Below are 21554 nucleotides of genomic sequence, written 5' to 3' on the forward strand. Positions count from 1 at the left end.
TTGTGGGCAAGTTTTGTCCTGAAACATTACGAGGAAATTTCAAAACACCTAACTGATTGAAATCCGTTGTATCTGCCATTTATCTTGCAACTCAATTGGCAACGGATCATCCCATCCCATATGTTTCTGCCAGCATTCCTGCATTAGGAGTTTGCCCCTTATTAATATAGGACTAAGTAAGCCTAGAGGGTCAAATGGTTGACTGACATACGAGAGTAATTTTCTCATGGTAAGGGATGAACTATCGGTTTGTACTGACTTGACATTCATCTCGTCAGTACTTGTGTTCCATTCCACACCCAGAACTTTTAATTGATTAGGCACCTGGAAACTCTTTCTCGATTATCTGGTTTAATGATTTATTATTTGAGGCCCATGATTGTAGTGGCATATTGGCTCCTAATAACTCACGGTTAGCCTCATGGTAGATTTCTACCAAATTGGATTGATCATTTGTAGTTCCCTGGAAATTATCGACATACAAGTTGTCACTGATTTCTGCCTTATAAGGGCTATTTGACTTCCTCAAATGTGTATCTAATGTTGCTTGAAGTAGAAACGGAGAGGAAGTCGCTCCGAATAGCACTGAGGCAAAACGATAAGTTATGATATCACTGTTAGGATCCAGTGGGTCCTTAATCCAGAGAAACTTGGTGTAATTACGATCCTCTTCTTGTAAACCTACTCAAAGGAAAGCTTTACTGATATCAGCAGTATAAGCAAAAATACCAGTACGGAATCGTAATAGCACATCATGTAGCCCTTGTGTTAGGCTAGGTCCCGTTTGGAGACATTCATTCAAAGACACGCTGTTTGGCTTTACTTTAGCACTACAGTTGAAGGCAATACGTATTGGTGTTGTCAATGAATCTTTCACCACAGCGTGATGGAGTAAATAGTGACCTATTTTTCGGTCATCATTATCAACAACCTCGATAAATTTACTGTTGAGTTGCTGGATTAGTTGATGATACATGTTCAGTTTGTCTGGCTGCTTCTTCAGCCGTATTAATTGAGACTGTAATTGTGAGGCTGCCATGAAATAATTAACTGGAAGTTGTGGATGATTCAACTTCCATGGTAGTCTCACCCAGTATTGTTTATCTTTATAGACAACTGTATCCAGATATTGCTGGTAAGTCCACATATCATCAGGGCTTGGTTGTTCAGGGACAATACCTAAAGTGTCTAAATCCCACAGACGATGTACAGGTGGATCAGACTCAATATCTTCAGATATTTCTCTGAAATGTAGGGGTGACTGTTCCAAGCCTTGTCACGCCACTATTGTATTGTTAGATTGTTGGTTGGTTGACGCTGGATTTTGTTGGAAAACCACCGGTCCAGTAAGCAACTTGCCTCCAGCAGATGACAACAAATTCATTCCGTGTTGTCTGGTGCATCCCGTTATAAATTTATAATAATGGTCAGCGCCTATAAGTATGCCAACATTAGTGAGGCAGTCAGAATTTATTTTGTAATCTGCTAGCCTCATGCGGTTTCGTTTAAGATATTTCGCAGTGCGAGCTAATCCTGTGACCTGCAGGTCTGTAGGAAGTTTGTCTACTACTACCGCTTGTATTGGACTAGTGGAAGATCCAAGTCTCACTAACACCTTGACTACTTGGTATTCTCGAGGTCCACTATTAGTCAAGAAATCAGAAATATTCAATCTCACACTTTTGGCAGGTTTTAAATTTAACTGCTCGACTAATTGTTGTGTGATGAAGGTTTTCTGTGATCCTTGGTCAAAAAGGCCTCTAGTGTTAACTCTAGATTTCCTGTTAATTAATCTAAGTTGAGCTGTAGGCAGAGTAGTATTATTGCCTGACTCAGTAGCAAGTACATTTATTTCTTGATGTACCTTGCAATATTGTACTGTGGTAGAATTCGTGGAATTCTCCCCAGTTGTCATGGATTGGGTAGAAGTTTTTCTACATAAGGCATAGTGATGTAAACCTTTGTGGCATCTGCTGCATGAACGTAGTTGCACTACACATTTATTGGGATCATGAGAGCCCATGCACTTGGTGCACCTGTGTATTTCTTGTAACCGTTTAATCCTGGTATTAAAGTTAGGATAAACAGGGCATTGGTAGCTGGCATGTCCTTGACTACAAAACAGACACCTTCTCTCTCTGGTTGACTGTCTCTTTAGCAGACAAGTCATTGGTTACACCAGGAGATACTGAATAGGTACCTACATTACCACTTCCCTTTCCAGTGGATGGAGCAGTCCTAGGTTTAAATTTATTAGACTTATTTAAAGTCGTTTTGGGTTTGACTGAAGTGTCAGTGTGAGGGGAATTACGATGGGAGTTAGTAGAGAAGTTTGAAACACTTTTCCCATCTTGGTTGGCTCTTTGTCTTTCGACTAAGATATGTAGACCTTCTGTAATTTCTTTCAAGGTCAGAAAGGTTTTATTGTACATAGTACATAATTTATCTAAAGTTTCTCTTGGCAATTTTCGCCTAACAACTACTTTGGTCATCCATTCAGCTGTCTGAATTTGGACTTTAAGGCTTAAGGCCTTGAGTAAAGATTCTAACTCTAGCTTGAAAATTTGGAGAGAATCTGTAGAATTATTAGCAGATGGTAAATCTAGTCATTTTTGAACTAAGACAGTAATAGTTCTCTCCTTGTTATCGTAGTTGGTTTTGAGCAATTGAACAGCTAAGGTGTAACCATCACTGGTCAGTGTTATATTAGAGATTACTTTCAAGGCTTCATTTCGTAACAAGCCTTGTAAATAAGTGAATTTGGTTGTTTGAGGAATGTTGATTTTAGAGTCTACTGCATCCACGAACTTCCTCCAGAAATCATCCCAACTTTCATTCTCGTTACCAGAGAATGTGGGTATATTGATTTGAGGTAATTTGACATCAGGATCTGTATGTGCAGTAGAAGTTATTGTTAATTTGTTTTTAGCAATTTGCTTCTTAAAGGGTAGAAGCTTAACCCATATATCTTCTTCATACTGGGCTAAGTCATTTACAACATCCTCAAGTTCACTATTACCTACAGAAGTTGAGTGAAGTTCTCTCAAATACAGATTCATGTGTTGCTTAATATGGGCAAATTTGCTTTCAGCAACTTGAAGTAAATCTTCTAATTCAAAGTAGTCAACAGGTGACTGTTGTGACAGATTTTGACATTTAGTAATCTGTCGGGTCAAATGACCTTTCAGACCGATAAGGGTCCTTTTAATTTTTTCAGCCGTTTCCATTTTGGTGGGTAAAGGCTGGTTTGACAGTAAACAATTGTTACTGAGATAACTGGGATATTGACTCATTCAATGGCGTTCAATATCAATAATAATAGCCTAATACATTTGAATAGACTACGCTGACTCGTTCAGAGGTTAATTTACCTACCTAACAAGAAATAACTAATTATTTTGAGCAGTGCTCGAACTTCACCATTAACTTTCGTCCGGCTCGCTCCTCTTTATCACCATTAGATGTAATGGTGATCATTCAGCAGCACTCAAAATGTATACACACAAAATAATGAGTACAAGAAGAAATAATATGGATATACTCTAATCAGAGTTATCTTAAGGTTTAATCCCACCCTTGATAGGGTCAGCACAAATGAATAATATATGTACTACTAACTAGCTCAAGCCTAGTCGTGAGAATTTCTACCTAAGAAACTACAAATTTATTTAGTCTGTGTTTGTGCCAAATTCAGCACAATCACAGCCTAAATTCCTACCTAATAAAGGTTGGCAAAGATTATTGTGGTGCAGTAATGTGAATATATAGTTGTGCTGTATTTTTTTTTTTGGATTTTATAGTTTATAAATGTGCACTTGCACACACAAGTGAAAAACAATTATAATACATGTTAATTTGGCTTGCTAGCCACAGCCGTTTGTGATAATTGATTGTGTTGATCAATTTGTCAACTACATGTGACCTAGACTCACCTGACAGGTGTACACCGTCTCTTGCCAGGTTTTGCCTGTATGGTCTGGCTGTAAATTGGATATAAGTGGCATCCAATCGTACTCGCTTTTTCAGCCTGAAGTTTATGTATTTGGCAGCTCTCTGGTAATATTCTGGTGTTACTCCCCAACGATTATCATTACTCAGTTGACGAGGTTCCACTAATGTGAATACTACCGAATTGCTGATGAGTTTAAATGAAGAAATTATGGTTTTAAGGTGATTAATTACCTCAGCTGGATGACGAGTAGGATGGATGTCATTACCACCTAAATAAATAATAGATGGTGAGGCCACTCTAACGCAGGTATTAGTGTTCAATTGTTATAGAAGTTATGAGCTGTTGCTCCTGGTGACCTAAAGATTCTTACTTCAGTATGAGGTATAGGTCTAATTCTTGTGGGTAATTGACTGTGTCCCACGAGTGCTACCTTATACATGAGGTATAAGTAGCAATGAATTGGTATGAGTTAGGCTAACCTATGTGTTACGCTGCCGGTAGACACAATTAATTAATGTGGTTAGTCTAGACTACTTCACACGATGATTAGTTATTACTAATTAGTATATTTATATTTAAATTTATCCGGTTCGATAAGGACCATAATGTGAGATATCTGGGGCTTGACTCAATTTATTTAATTATTAAATTAATGAAATCAATAACGAAGGACCACCCACTTTTGAGAAAAGAAGGAAACTAATAAAAAGTGATCATTAGAAACACAAGGAAGAACCAGTGTCTATGGATAAATATTAGAAAGAATAATCACTTAAATAAATAATGGACTGTATGGTTAATTAACTAAAGTCAGATCCTCAAACACCTTCATTTGGGGGTTATTGCTAGAACTTCATATACATCTAGGAACTAGTGTGGTTCGTGCACCAGTTCATTGTTAAATAAAGAATACTGTGACCCAATATTATAGAATCAATAGGCAAGTACAAATAGAAATTATAAAAATTATTAGCATTAGAAAGCAATCATCTAAAACACATTTTATCTCCAGTGTACATGACGAGCATTCAATCTGATAATATCATGAACAAGTAGCAATAATTGGAGTAATTAAATGTGTACAAAAAGTCTTAGCTTTAAGACGATTTCTATGACATCATTCACGCCTCGTCCTCGTGATCTCAGGATCTCCAAGTAGAAGCCCTTAGAGGTAAATAACACGAATGTAGTTAACGGCTCGTTGACTCCTCACATACGAGCTGTAATTTAAGGGATATTACGTAGCATTGAACTAGGCTACTTAAATCTCAAAATTCATGAAATATAAAATAAAGATTAGTGCGGTACTAACGTTGGATTTTTTGTAGTCATTCGATGTAACGACAAACTGCCCACGACATATACAATCTCTAATGATGCATCAAGAAAGAATTATATACTTATCGAAGGGTGCAAAGTATGCTGAAGCCTGCCGGTATCGCGTCTCAGTCTCAAACTTCCACAATGTTGTACACGTGGTTGAGAGCTTGGCCTGAATATCGACGCGTTATTATTTGACTGAGCACTGCAGATCACGTAGAAGAATAATTATTCGTTCTGAGTTGAGTACCAGTGTAATTCTTGCTGATAATCCCAACGTCACGTGTCTCAGACTCTGATGCCACGACTTTTTGTTGCTCACTCCGCAAGACGAGTTCACCACCCCCACACACAATGGCGTCTCCCCTCCCTCAACCCGCATCCCCGCATTCACCACAGAAATTATTTATCACGAATAATATTATTTCGCGCAATTGTGGTTGAAATACTTTAATAAAGACTGGGTTGTGATTCTAGGGATTTAAATATTATTACTTTCTTGTCTTATGGTGGTAAACAAGAAATGGAGAAGATTTTAGTTTTCTCCATGGCATTCACGCGTGACAGAAAAACTATTACTTGATAACAATTGTAACTAAAAACTCTCGATTTAGAATTATTTGGGAGTTATGTTATCCATAAATAATTATCACACGGAATACTGATGATTTAAGAGAATCACATTCAATTCTCTAACACACTGGCTATATATGTGTTTAACTTGATATAATCTGACGCAATACTGGTGCTTGCTTTCGTAAGAATTCCAGTATCCATATGCAGATATAATGGTTAGTTTATGTGAACATTACCGTTAGTAAGTTTTAGTAACTACTGAAGTTAGTATATTTTAATACTGATTTATTATAATACAATAGTATTGTATTAGTGATGGAAATTTCCAACTCCAACCACAACACTTACCATGGGGTCAAGTGCCATCACAACACTTACCATGGGGTCAAGTACCTACCACAACACTTACCATGGGGTCAAGTACCTACCACAACACTTACCATGGGGTCAAGTGCCACCACAACACTTACCATGGGGTCAAGTGCCATCACAAAACACTTACCTTGGGGTCAAGTGCCACCACAACACTTACCATGGGGTCAAGTGCCCCCCACAACACTTACCATGGGGTCAAGTGCCACCACAACACTTACCATGGGGTCAAGTACCTACGACAACACTTACAATGGGGTCAAGTACCTACGACAACACTTACCAGTGCGGTCAAGTACCTACTACAACACTTACCATGGGGTCAAGTACCTACCACAACACTTACCATGGGGTCAAGTACCTACGACAACACTTACCATGGGGTCAAGAGCCTACCACAACACTTACCATGGGGTCAAGTGTCACCACAACACTTACCATGGGGGTCAAGTGTCACCACAATACTTACCATGGGTCAAGTGCCTACTACAACACTTACCATGGGGTCAAGTACCGACGACAACACTTACCAGGGGGTCAAGTGTCTACCACAACACTTACCAGGGGGTCAAGTGCCTACCACAACACTTACCAAGGGGTCAAGTACCCACCACAACACTTACCAAGCGGTCAAGTGCCTACCACAGCACTTATCATAGGGTTAAGTGCCTACCACAACACTTACCATGGGGTCAAGTGCCTACCACAACACTTACCATGGGTCAAGTGCCTATCACAACACTTACCATGGGGTCAAGTGCCTACGACAACACTTACCATGGGGTCAAGTGCCCACCACAACATTTTACATGGGGTCAAGTGCCTACCACAACACTTACCATGGGGTCAAGTGCCTACCACAACACTTACCATGGGGTCAGGTGCCCACCACAACACTTACCATGGGGTCAAGTACCTACCACAACACTTACCATGGGGTCAAGTACCTACCACAACACTTACCATGGGGTCAAGTGCCACCACAACACTTACCATGGGGTCAAGTGCCATCACAAAACACTTACCTTGGGGTCAAGTGCCACCACAACACTTACCATGGGGTCAAGTGCCCCCCACAACACTTACCATGGGGTCAAGTGCCACTACAACACTTACCATGGGGTCAAGTGCCTACCACAACACTTATCATGGGGTCAGGTGCCCACCACAACACTTACCATGGGGTCAAGTGCCTACCACAGCACTTATCATAGGGTTAAGTGCCTACCACAGCACTTACCATGGGGTCAAGTGCCCACCACAACATTTTACATGGGGTCAAGTGCCTACCACAACACTTACCATGGGGCCAGGGCCTACCACAACACTTACCATGGGTCAAGTGCCTACGACAACACTTACCATGGGGTCAAGTGCCTACCACAACACTTACCATGGGGTCAAGTGCCTACGACACCACTTACCATGGGGTCAAGTACCTACCACAACACTTACCATGGGGTCAAGTGCCCACCACAGCACTTACCATGGGGTCAAGTGCCTACGACACCACTTACCATGGGGTCAAGTACCTACCACAACACTTACCATGGGGTCAAGTGCCTACCACAACACTTACCATGGGGTCAAGTACCTACCACAACACTTACCATGGGGTCAAGTGCCTACCACAGCACTTACCAAGGAGTCAAGTGCCTACCACAGCACTTACCATGGGGTCAAGTGCCTACCACAACACTTACCATGGGGTCAAGTACCTACCACAACACTTACCATGGGGTCAAGTACCTACCACAGCACTTACCATGGGGTCAAGTGTCTACCACAACACTTACCAAGGGGTCAAGTGCCTACCACAGCACTTCGTATGGGTAAATGTTTACACTCATACGTCTCCCTCGCTGACGCATTAATGTGATGGGGCTAAACGCCTACAAAGTTGACCCGTATTACACAGAATTCCGAACATCATCTTCGGTTGTCAGTGTAGTCTGTACTCAATACGTGACTTTCATCACTTTCCTTGTACTACAATATTCGCTGGCAGATGTTGCCCCTCCGGACATCTGACTTGTGTGGACACTTGTCATTAGAGAAGCAGTGACTGCTACACAAGTTTCAGTCACTATACTCAAAATATAACTAATTATAAGGTGTGCATATTAACTGAAACAACATATGTTAACTATACACTGAGGTCTGATTGCCACCTTTCATCCCCTCTCTAGTCTTTGCACTACCGCTTCCAGGATGGGTATTGGATGCACAATAACTACCGTTCAGAGGCTAAGTAATGGATACACAATAAACTACCACTCACACCATGAGTATTTGATGTATAATAAACTACCGCTCACAGAAGGAGTAGTGGTTATATTGAAGTTTCTTGAGATGATTTTGGGGCTTTTTAGTGTCCCCGCGGTCCGGTCCTCGACCAGGCCTCCACCCCCAGGAAGCAGCCCGTGACAGCTGACTAACACCCAGGTACCTATTTTACTGCTAGGTAACAGGGGCATAGGGTGAAAGAAACTCTGCCCATTGTTTCTCGCCGGCGCCCGGGATCGAACCCGACACCACAGGATCACAAGTCCAGTGTGCTGTCCGCTCGGCCGACCGGCTCCTGGATGCACAATAAACTACCACTCACAGGCTGAGTGTAGTGTGCACAATAAACTACTACTCACAGGCTGAGTGTAGTGTGCACAATAAACTACTACTCACAGGCTGAGTATAGTGTGCACAATAAACTACTACTCACAGGCTGAGTGTAGTGTGCACAATAAACTACTACTCACAGGCTGAGTGTAGTGTGCACAATAAACTGCCAGTAACAGGGATGAATACTGGGTGCACAATAAACTACCAGTAACAGGATATATAGTGAGTGCACAACAAACTACCAGTAGCAGGATGAGTATTGGGCGCACAATAAACTACCAGTAGCAGGATGAATACTTGGTGCACAATAGACTATCATTAACAAGATAAGTATTGAGTGCACAATAAACTCCCACTCACAGAGGGAGTATTTGTTGGAACACTTCCCACATCTTATATACAATATTTAACACAGCATGTAGTAAGAAGATTAAACAGTTTTGGTGCTAATTAAAACATAAAATAAATTAAAATAAAAGTTACCCCCAAAAGAGGGCGGACGCGACGATTTCCTTTTAGAAAATGTATAACAGCAAATGTTATGCCACGTCACCTAAAATTATCTCGCAAAAAAATCTATATTATGCCTTGCACGTAATTAACTTCCCCACCTCTGTGTTGGACAAACTTGAAGTAGTACAGAATGAAGCCATGAGGATAATTCTTGGTGCCCCAAGATGCACAAGAATTATCAACATGAGGGAAGAACTGAAGCTTCCAGCAATACTAGAGAGAATCATGCAAGTCAGCACGACCTTTTGCCTTAAAACCATGAGAGACCTTACATCTTCTGCATTGCCCAGAGACAAATTATTCAGTGCCGTTAACACCCTATTGACTGCTGCCAACATACCAACTCACTTCTTTTATGATAAATGGTTGAGTAAAAATGCCTGCAATCTCATCAAACTCAACATTCCTTTTCAAATGCAAGCTACCTGTCTCCGATATTTATCTTTATCTGTATCCCACCATTCATGTATCATACACACCTGTCACCAAGAAAGGTAATGAGAATCTTGCTTTTCTCAAAGCTGTCAAGCTTGAAACAATTGCCTCCCCCAACGAAAATTTAAGATCTGACGAGCACTGTCTACACCGACGGCTCAGTTCAATCTACTGGACGGACTGCAGCCGCATGAAGGTTTTATATAAATAATATTTGCACCCAGACTGTTATTGTCAGGTTAAACAACGGGCTGACCTCCACACAAGCAGAACTAGTGGAACTACAACTAGCGGCTGACCTCCACACAAGCAGAACTAGTGGAACTACAACTAGCGGCTGACCTCCACACAAGCAGAACTAGTGGAACTACAACTAGCGGCTGACCTCCACACAAGCAGAACTAGTGGAACTACAACTAGCGGCTGACCTCCACACAAGCAGAACTAGTGGAACTACAACTAGCGGCTGACCTCCACACAAGCAGAACTAGTGGAACTACAACTAGCGGCTGACCTCCACACAAGCAGAACTAGTGGAACTACAACTAGCGGCTGACCTCCACACAAGCAGAACTAGTGGAACTACAACTAGCGGCTGACCTCCACACAAGCAGAACTAGTGGAACTACAACTAGCGGCTGACCTCCACACAAGCAGAACTAGTGGAACTACAACTAGCGGCTGACCTCCACACAAGCAGAACTAGTGGAACTACAACTAGCGACTGACCTCCACACAAGCAGAACTAGTGGAACTACAACTAGCGGCTGACCTCCACACAAGCAGAACTAGTGGAACTACAACTAGCGGCTGACCTCCACACAAGCAGAACTAGTGGAACTACAACTAGCGGCTGACCTCCACACAAGCAGAACTAGTGGAACTACAACTAGCGGCTGACCTCCACACAAGCAGAACTAGTGGAACTACAACTAGCGGCTGACCTCCACACAAGCAGAACTAGTGGAACTACAACTAGCGACCAGAACATTAAAAAACATAGGAAGGTAAGGGAACTATCAGGGGAAAGCGCCAAGCCATTAGACTATATAGCACTGGGAAGGGGTCAGGATAAGTATTTGGGATAGGACGGGGAGAAAGGAATGGTGCCCAACCACTTGGAGGGTCAGGGATTAGCGCCGACCTGCATGAAACGAGACCGTCGCTCTACCGTCCAGGAAACATAGGAGCACGAGGACGAATATAAATTCACAATATACAAGCTGAAAACAACATGGCACGGACCATATACACTGACAGGATCACTCAATACAGCTACAGGGAGGGCAGGAAGTGCTGTTATTGCTCAATCAGCCCGATGGCAGCACAAATCAAAGGAATACCTGAAGTAGTAACTGGGCATCCCACAATGCAAGCTGAGTTGGTAGCAAGACTGGTAGCAGCTCGAAATTATTGACAACACTGAAGTAGTCAGTTTAATTATTTCCGACTCTTTCCCTTTCCTCACTACGAGCAATAAACAGTTTGCAATCAAGTAATAACGTGCTTGTCTTGGAAGCTAGACGTAGATATATAAGAATACTTAGCAAGAGGGTAAATATAAAAATGTTGTGGATTCCTTCTCACATTGGCCTGCAGGAACATGACAAAGTTGACGCCCTTGCTAAGGCTGCAGTAAATAAGGACAGTATTGAACGGAATCTTGAGTTATCAAATAGGTCCCTTAAAAGTGTCGTTAGACTAGAACTCCTGGATGAATTTGAAGAAAGTAGAACAGTGCAAACTGGAACTAGCAGGTCCATTGTTTATCACAATGAAATGTGTGAAGTAAAACATGTGTATGGGGCAAGTAACAAAGTCAGTACACAAACAGATATTGTCAGCTCGTATAAGACTTGGCTACAAGTATCTCTGGCAGTTCGGCTTGTATAAGGATCTAGATGAAGTAAAGTGTAAAGTGTGTGGACAAAGACAGGGACACACACTCGAACACTATATCTTGGATTGTAGTAAAATTGGGCCATTTAGAGATAAATCTAAGCTCACTCTGTATGATATGGCAACCTATCTTATTACCATGGATAAATTACCTGAAATCCTTGCTCTGTATCCATATTTCGCTTCCAGTAGATAAACGACATATGAGATTAAGAAACAAGTAGTGTATTGTGAAGACTAATAATAAACAGCAGCTCCCCTATGACTGTAATATCTCCATTGGTCAAACTATTATGTATTAGCGATAAGACCTACCATTAATGTATAATGACTTACTGTATATATATAGCTCTTGAAATAGCACTTTCTCTGTAACTAGCTGACATTGTAACTATAAGGTGTGAAGGATAGATGAAATTGTTTATGTAATAATCTAAGATGAGGTCTGATAAAGACCTTTTGTGCCCTCTGTAATGCTTTTTGCGCTACGGCTCACAGGATGAGTATGGGGTGCACAATAAACTAGCCGCCTCCGACGGCAACAATCAATCAGGAGGAGGAATAATATTTTACTGATTCAAAGTCTGCTCTTCAAGCAATTGAAAACGTCTTCTAGAAGTTCGACCGCAAGAACCTAAAACTAGCAATTATAAATGACCTAATCACTGCACAGTGAAAAGGGTTTCAAATCTCCTTTCTATGGATACCATCACACAAAAATATAATCCATCATAATGACTTAGACATTGCATTGAAATTACCGTATAACAAAGATGAAGTTAGAATTAGACCTAGGTATCCCCATCTCTGCTGTCAAAAATATATTGTACCAAACACTCAGGTCTGGTTTGAGATAAATTACTGACTCCCAACGACCTGAAGGCACCAGTATAAAAAGTTATGATTTGTTCAGGTCTGAAACCTGTGTTTATGGGCAGCACAAGACGTCCACTAGACTGTGTGACACAGTGATTCCCAGAATCAGGTTGGGTTACCGTTACATGTGGCAGGTGGCTACAGGTGACGGATCTCCCAATCCTGAGCACTCCAGGTGCAAACTCTATGAGCAAAAACTGGGGCATGATTTCGCACACTACATCACCGAATGCCTAGTTATCAGACCATTCAGACCCATTGACATGAGGTACCTGGAGCTTAGCAATTACATTAATCCCTCTCGTGTACTTGAAGATATCCTCATATTGCACCCAAAACTTGTCAGTGCAGGCTCACTGAACATATGGCCCCGTATGACTAACCATCCTGCGAGATGGGGACGTTTAGAATCCTTGCTATCTTATTCACTCATGTGTTAATGATGGTATCCTTATCAGTGTTTGCCAGTGAATACTACTGATCACATGCCTTTGTATGACTAACCATCCAGTGTGATGTTTTTTATTAGCATCACGTAGCTAGCCTTTTGACACACTCTGTACTCCCCCTTCATATTGTCGAGGGTTGCCGCACAAATGCAGATGTACCTTAATGTGGTAATTAATATAAAAAATAATATGACTGCATATTATAACTTTAAAAGTATAAGTCTTAGGACTGAGTCTATTAGAGAATGATTCTACAAATTAAAGTATGAAATTTCAAATAAACTAGATAATAACCCTACTTTCGGGAATCAGTAGGAGTGAATTTGGGGATGAGCGTCCTGGACGAGGAGGGGGACTAGGCCATTTTGAATCGAGCAAGAAAAGATGTGTTTGGTTGTTAACTCGCAAACTGTAAAATTTTACGTTGTTTTACGAGTGTTAGACATCCACATTGCTATACGTCGGTTTCTACGATAAGTGTCTTTCCTGTGTTGTTAAATTTATTGTACATGAGCTCATTGTTTATGTAAAAATTATCTATTGGGTATGACGCGAGATAACACCAAAAGCTGGTGAGCGTCTCGTAACCTAAACCTTAAATATTAAATCTAACACAGCATGTTATAATAATCATGGCTTAAATTTAACTATTTAGGTGTTTTGGCCCAATACACAATGTGGTGTGTTGACAGGTAACTGATTTACGACGTAGCAGTATACAATACATGTCCACAGCAGATGTCGGGCTCACGTGACTGATATGCATCCAGGCCAACTACGCTTCTTGTTAAGCTCAGCTGACACTTGGACCTTTGTATAAATAATTGTATAAATAAAATGATGTAAATGTTATGCAGTGATTTGCACGTTAATTCCTGTTTAGTTAATAAAAACTATAAAAATACAAATGGAAATGTTCGTCTGTGCATAACCGCTAATCTCCGAAAGTTCTTCATCGATTGCTTTGAAATTTTCACAGAACATTCCATTCGCATCCGGCCAAGTTTTTATATACATTCTATATAGATGTGACGGTTAAAAAAAACATGCTTTTTCTGAAAAACTTCATGTGTTTTTCTTGCGAGAGAAATCTTCGAAACTTCTTTACCGATTGCTTTGAAATTTTGACACAACGTTGCATTCGGATAGGCACGTCTTTTTATATATCTACTATATACATGCCTCACCTGTGACAGGGAAAAAAAACATGTTTTTTTTTAAACAGCGCCATCTGTTGGACGTAAGAGCAACACACGCTGTAATCTCAAAAAGTTCTTCACCGATTGCTTTGAAATTTTGACACAACCTTCTATTTGAATAGGCGCGTCATTTTGTATACCTACTATATAGATGCGACCCTTGTGACAGGTAAAAACATGTGTTTTTGAACAACAGTGCTATCTGTTGCACATAATAGCAACATGCACGCTATATTAATATATGTCACGAATTCCATTTCAATGTTTCCGATTGCATTGATAAATTTTATTTTCATAGATTCGATTAATTTTATTTTTAATTGAATTATAATGTGTGACATTGTGTTGAAATTGAGCTGTGTTGTTTACTATACCATTCATTACGTAAGTATAAGTATAGATGCCACACCTGTGACAGGTAAAACTTTGCTTTTCTTGAAAAACAGCGCCATCTGTTACATGTAACAGCAACACACATGCTATACTAAATATGTTACAATTCCATTACAATGTTTCTGATTGCATTGATAAATGGAATTTTCATAGATTTTGATTTATTTTCATTTTGATTTAATTATTTTGTGTGAATTGCGTTGGGATTGAGCTGTGTTGTTTACCATACCATTAATTTTGTGAGTATAGTATATTTTTTTATTTTTTCATATTTTAATTTAATTTTTTTATCTGTTTTTCTTATATTTCAATGATGGGAACATCAGATCACTTCATGTTCCCAATTTTCTGATGGGAACATCAGACCATTTGGGAAGGCATCAGACGAGGGAGTGGGGAATGATGGGGGAGGACGAGGGGACAAGGGACAGGGTAATGGTGAGGAAGGACGAGGGGACGGGGGAGTTTGGGATGGTGGGGACAAGGGGATGGGGGAATGGTGAATGGTGGGGAGGACAAAGGGACAGGGAAGTGGGGCATGGTGGGAATGAAGAGGGATGGTGGAGTGGGGAATGGTGGGGAGGCCGAGGAGACAGGTGAGGGGGGATTGGTGGGGAGAACGGGGGGGACAGAGATGGTTGTTGTGGCTCAGCAACGCACATGCACTGCTGAGCCACAGCAACGCGTGGCTGGGTAATGCTAGTATATAAATATAACCTCATCGAAGTTGTGAGAAGTTTATTAGTGGGAAAATTATCTTGATTCAGTTCATTTGCTAAATAAATACTTTAAGAATAAAATTCAATAAATACAATTTCCTTAATGTAAATAAAACAAATAATTATATTTAAATCCCTCTGGAAAATTCTCAACAGTATTGGATTCAAAATCAACTACCATTCACAGATGTGTATTGGGTGCACAATAAACTACCACTCAAAACATGATTATGTTGTCCACAATAAACTACCACTCACAGGCTGAGTATGTGATGCACAATAAACTACCACTCTCTGGAAGAGTATGGGGTGCACAATAAACTACCGAACCGTGTTTGCGTATTCAGTATACAATACTCTACCACTCTGTGTATGTGTATGGGGAGCACATTAAAGTATCACTCCGTGTATGAGTATGGGATACATAATAACATACCACTCCATGAATGAGTGCAGGGTGCACAATAAACAACCACTCAACGTATGAGTGCAGGGTGCACAATAAACTAGTAATCCGTGTTTGAGTGCGAGGTACACAATAAACAACCACACCGTATATGAGTGCAGGGTGCACAATAAACAATCACTCAAAGTATGAGTGCAGGGTGCACAATAAGCTACCACTCAATTTACGAGTGAGGGGTGCATAATAATCTACCACTCCGTGCATGAGTGGGGGATTACACAATAAACTACCCCTCCTTGTATGATTATGGGGGTGCACAATAAACTACCACTCTGTGCATGAGTGCGGGGTGCACAATAAACTACCACTTCGTGCATGAGTGCAGGGTGCGGGAAATTCGCACTTCAAATATAAAACTTTAATGTAACAGCCTTAAAATGCAGGTAATTTGCATTATTGGACCACACTTGACTTGAGAATGGTCCAGGACGGACCGAAACGTCGTCGTGCCTTCACTTTCTAGTGCGAGGTCTGGTCAACAATTTGCATTAGTTCAAGTAGCCAATAAATACATTAGACATTAGACAGTCATAATAAGATTTCACATAATGGGATAAATGTACCCCTGGGTCGACTACACATTGTTCTTCACATTAAAGCTTCTAAACGTTTCTAACTAATATTACACTAAACATTTATCAGTCTCAGAGCTAGTTATCAAATAAAATTAATTATACAATAATTATATCAATTAGTTATATATTAAAACACAATATGAGATTACACAAAACTCTCCTTAATTTTCTCGATATATCTGGCACCTGAAGGTGACGAGCGGGGAAGGAGGTGGCCGCCATTAGGAGTGGTGTAGATTGTGAGGAATCGTGAGCCCAGAGCAGGCCTCCCACAACACAAAATTCTTCCTGCACGTTACAGAACGCAGCGTGACTTACAACAAAGGAACATAGTCACTATTTGTTGCCGCAACATACAAAGTAAGGGAGGGGGGGGGCCAAGTTCGATTTGCCTATTAGCTCAGATTAGTTGGCCAACGTTTCTGAGTCTAGGATAAATCTTAAGACACAGGGACACACGACCCACAAGAGTAAGAAGGTCTAATTAACTTCATTTATGCTGCAATTGGGGAATATCTGTTCAGGATAGATGTTACATAGAACGTTTTTCCAGGTGTATTGTGAGCACATTTATATATTTATTTATTTATTTATATATATACAAGAAGGTACATTGGGTTTGTGAGAATACATTGGATAGTACAGTATTTACATTCTTGTAAAGCCACTAGTACGCACAGCGTTTCGGGCAGGTCCTTAATCTAGCAGATAATTTTAAGTAGGTAATTTCAATCAGAATTGATAAATGATAAAGATACATTACAAGAGAAAAATGAGATGAGAGAGATAAGTAAGTATATTAAAGCACATTGTTATATTAAAGCTCTGATTGATTACATTGACAGCTTGATTAGTAATTTAAACAAGGTTAAAAGACACCATACAGCAGATTGACAGCACATATAAGACAGCAATGATCACAATGGTAAAGATGTTCAGATTGGGTACATAAAGATTGGGAGACTGGGTAGCAAAAGATACAGATAACAAGATTTATAAACACCATACAACAGATTGGCAGCACATATAAGAAAACAGCAATGATCACAATGGTAAAGATGTTCAAATTGGGAACATAAAGGTTGGGAGATTGGGTAGCAATTGATACAGTGCAATTTTAAAACAAAAAGTGAAAAACTATGAAGATGAAATTAGGTACTTTTTAGTATTGATTTTGAATGATGTAAAAGTTGGATAGCTTTTCAATTCAGTAGGGAGTGAGTTCCATAAACTGGGTCCCTTTATTTGCATAGAGTGTTTACATTTAGAAATCATTTGAGCTGGGACACCTCAGGACCACCAAGACACCATTAATATTTGGTGTACATGTGTCACGGAAATCTGATGTGGGATGACAAGCAAAAATTACACAACTGCTGTCGCCAATTTAAATTAAACTAACATGTAGTAGTGTAACATAACCACATTAACAATTAAATCTGCCATATAATTACGGTAAGATTAAAATAAAAAAAAAATGTGTGAAGGGAGTTTTCTGGTGATATTAAATTATAAAATACACTCCACTTATATGAAATAAATGCAATCTCTTGAATTAATAGTCATTTCCATCACCGGATAGATTTCCCCCACTTGGGGTACACAAAAAATTGCTGCTCTGTGCATGATTGCGTGCAGGGTGCACAATAAACTACCACTCTGTGTACGAGTGCAGGGTGCACAATAAACTACCACTCTGTGTACGAGTGCAGGGTGCACAATAAACTACCACTCTGTGTACGAGTGCGGGGTGCACAACAGAGTACCGGCGTCTACCCTAATAATGTGTCTTGTGACAGTACAGGGTGGAGGAGGTGGAGAGGTTCGTGGTGGCGGCCATGGCGTCCCTGGGGGTGCCCCCGCACAACGCTCGCGCCCTCGCCCAGGTCCTTGTCGCTGCCGACGTCCGCGGACACTACAGCCATGGTCTCCACAGGCTAGGTAAGCTCACTAGGTTAATAGTCATGCTACGCCTGGTCACCTGGTCAGTAGTCATGCTACGTCTGGTCACCAGGTCAGTAGTCATGCTACGTCTGGTCACCTGGTCAGTAGTCATGCTATGTCTGGTCTCCAGGTCAGTAGTCATGCTACGTCTGGTCACCAGGTCAGTAGTCATGCTATGTCTGGTCACCTGGTCAGTAGTCATGCTACGTCTGGTCACCAGGTCAGTAGTCATGCTATGTCTGGTCACCTGGTCAGTAGTCATGCTATGTCTGGTCTCCAGGTCAGTAGTCATGCTATGTCTGGTCACCTGGTCAGTAGTCATGCTACGTCTGGTCTCCAGGTCAGTAGTCATGCTACGTCTGGTCACCAGGTCAGTAGTCATGCTACGTCTGGTCACCAGGTCACGAGTCAAGCTAGGTGAGTCCACCAGGTCACTAATCATGCTAGATCAGGTCAACAGGTCAAACTTTGTGCTAGGTTAGGTCACTACTCATTCTAGATGACTACACCAGGTTACTAGTCTTGCTAGGTGAGTGTGAGAAGGTAGATTACCAGGTAGCTTTTAAACTGTGTGTTAGAGTACATGCCGTCGGTTTGTACTCTAAAATGAGTGCAAAAGAATGCACTCACACTAGATTCTGTAATTCTGAAGCTAGTCTTTTGTTGATGGGGTGTCTATAAAAAGCCCTAGACCTTGGGCTGTTCAGTAAGACTGCGGAGACCACCGAAGTCTTTCTGTGAAAGGAATTACAACTATTAGTATAGCATTAACATTTAAGTGTAAGGAGACAGAGAGAGGAGCGGGTGGAACTTGTGGCCGGTTTTCACTTGTGGTCAACAGTTTTCCTAGCTTGTGTAAACATGGGCTGTAGGCCGTGACGTCACTTGTTCATCACGTGACCCAAGGAAGGCCTAAGACTGTTCGAGGCACCTTGGACGAAGACGCACTCTTCTCTGATTGGTGTTTTTAAAGAACAGAGGGGGAGAGTGCGGACCCTTCCCCCAGCTTGTCCCGGAGCGGGTATTCTGCACTCCATGACAACCTTTGTCGGACGTGAATGATTGTGCTATCGGCCAGTAGTACCAATCTCCGTTATCGCGCCATTATTATTCATCTCATCATTCCGTTCTGATTCTCGCTGCCGCGAATTGCCGTCAGTGCGAGTGTGTAAGATTATTCACAATTTGAGAGAGTCAAACAGAGCGTATCACCACATGATCCCGCAGGAGCAGCGAGACTGCATTGTTAAGATCCGTGATTATCGGCAGCATCCGTAGTCATCCGTCACCATATGGCTACGATACTTGACTAAGAGGGAATAAGGAAAGGTTTCCCAGTGATTGTACATCCTCCTTGAGGTTATCTTGAGGTTATCTTGAGATGATTTTGGGGCTTTAGTGTCCCCGCGGCTCGGTCCTCGACCAGGCCTCCACCCCCAGGAAGCAGCCCGTGACAGCTGACTAACTCCCAGGTACCTATTTACTGCTAGGTAACAGGGGCATTCAGGGTGAAAGAAACTTTGCCCATTTGTTTCTGCCTCGTGCGGGAATCGAACCCGCGCCACAAAATTACGAGTCCTGCGCGCTATCCACCAGGCTACGAGGCCGCTCCTGAGGTAATTAAGTGAATTACCGCCACATCTGTGGACATAGTGTAATTCCTGCCTAAACAGAGCTACCACGCCCATGTTCTGTAACACATTGTCCCATTCTTGGGTCACCTACGACCTGTGTTCACCCCGTGTGCCCACGCGTCGCCGCCAGCCGGTGTTACCAGGCGAGCCTCCTAGCCCTCCCGGCAGGAGCTGCCAATCTCGCCTGTGTGAGCGATACAATCCTCCATGTGCCACCCACCTCTTCTGTGCGGGTGACCCCAGAGTCATCCACCACCTGGTACCAGCATACTCCACGTGCTCGCATATAACCACGTGTGGAGAGAGTTGAACAGAACTTCAATCAACAGCTGTATTAAGTTCTGAGTGAGTGAGGAGTGAGAGTGAATGAGAAGGCCGGTTTAAAAGTGAGTACTCATATTTCTGTATTGTGCTTAAAGTTTCTTTAGTTGGCATTACATCAACTTCCGGTTGGACATTATCCTAGAACACCTGGACAGGTGATGGAAGCGTAGCCGAGGGGAACGCACATGCAAGGGGTCCCTACAGTATGTTGGAGGGAACTGCTTTTTTAGAGTCGTTTTGTTGTGTATTAACTCACCTAGTTGTGCTTGCGGGGATTGAGCTTTATCTCTTTGGTCCCGCCTCTCAACTGGAGTACAGATTCCTGAGCCCACTGGGCTCTATCATATCTACATCTGAAACTGTGAATGGAGTCAGCCTCCACCACATCACTTCCTAGTGCATTCCATTTACTAACTACTCTGACACTGAAAAGTTTTCTAATGTCTCTGTGGCTCATTTGGGTACACATTTTCCACTTGTATCCCTTTGTGCGTGTAACACTCATGTTAAATAATCCATCCTTGTCTACCCTGTCAATTTCCCCTGAGAATCTTGTATATAGTGATCATGTCTCCCCGAGCTCTTCTGTCTTCCAAGGAAGTGAGGTGCATTTCATGCAGCCTTTCCTCGTAACTCATGGCTCTTAGTTCTGGTACTAACCTAGTGACATACCTCTGAACTTTTTTCCAGTTTCGTCTTGTGCTTTACAAGGTACGGGCTGCATGTTGGGGCTATCTAATCATGAGGTTATCTTGAGAATATCTTGAGATGATTTCGGGGGCTTAGCGTCCTCGCGGCCCGGTCCTCGTCCAGGCCTCCTTTTTGTTACACCCCCCACCTCCAGGAAGCAGCCCGTAGCAGCTGTCTAACTCCCAAGTACCTATTTACTGCTAGGTAACAGGGGCATCAGGGTGAAAGAAACATTTTGCCCATTTGTCTCCGCCTCCACTGGGGATCGAACCCGGAACCTCAGTACTACGAATACGAAGTGCTGTCCTCTCAGCTGTCAGGTGCATGGCATCAGCTGTCAGGGGCCCGCATACTCCAGGATGAAGTATCCTGGAGTATGCGGTACATACCATGTATGTACCTTGTACATACATATATGTACCTTGTACATACATGGTACACAAGGTTCCAAAAGATTCCTTACACAGGTTTCTGAAGGCCGTTCTGACGTTAGCCACCCTCGCGTATACCACCGATGTTATTCTTTTGATGTGGGCTTCAGGAGACAGGTTTGGCGTGAAATCAACTCCTAGATTTTTCACTCTGTTCGTTTCGTAAAG

At 41.8% G+C, this 21554-nt stretch overlaps 1 protein-coding gene across 2 annotated transcripts in view; it reads left to right on the top strand.

The window, feature by feature from the left end:
• LOC123768896 (uncharacterized oxidoreductase YjmC) overlaps window positions 1-21554 on the top strand; it is a 271384-nt gene that overhangs the window by 67935 nt on the left and 181895 nt on the right. For both annotated transcript variants that reach the window (XM_069309228.1, XM_069309229.1), the window contains exon 2: window positions 18163-18304. In XM_069309228.1, the coding sequence (XP_069165329.1) occupies window positions 18163-18304 (142 nt within the window). The remainder of the gene's footprint in view (window positions 1-18162; window positions 18305-21554) is intronic.

The sequence above is a fragment of the Procambarus clarkii genome, chromosome 64, assembly GCF_040958095.1.
Source record: "Procambarus clarkii isolate CNS0578487 chromosome 64, FALCON_Pclarkii_2.0, whole genome shotgun sequence".
Lineage (NCBI taxonomy): Eukaryota > Metazoa > Arthropoda > Malacostraca > Decapoda > Cambaridae > Procambarus > Procambarus clarkii.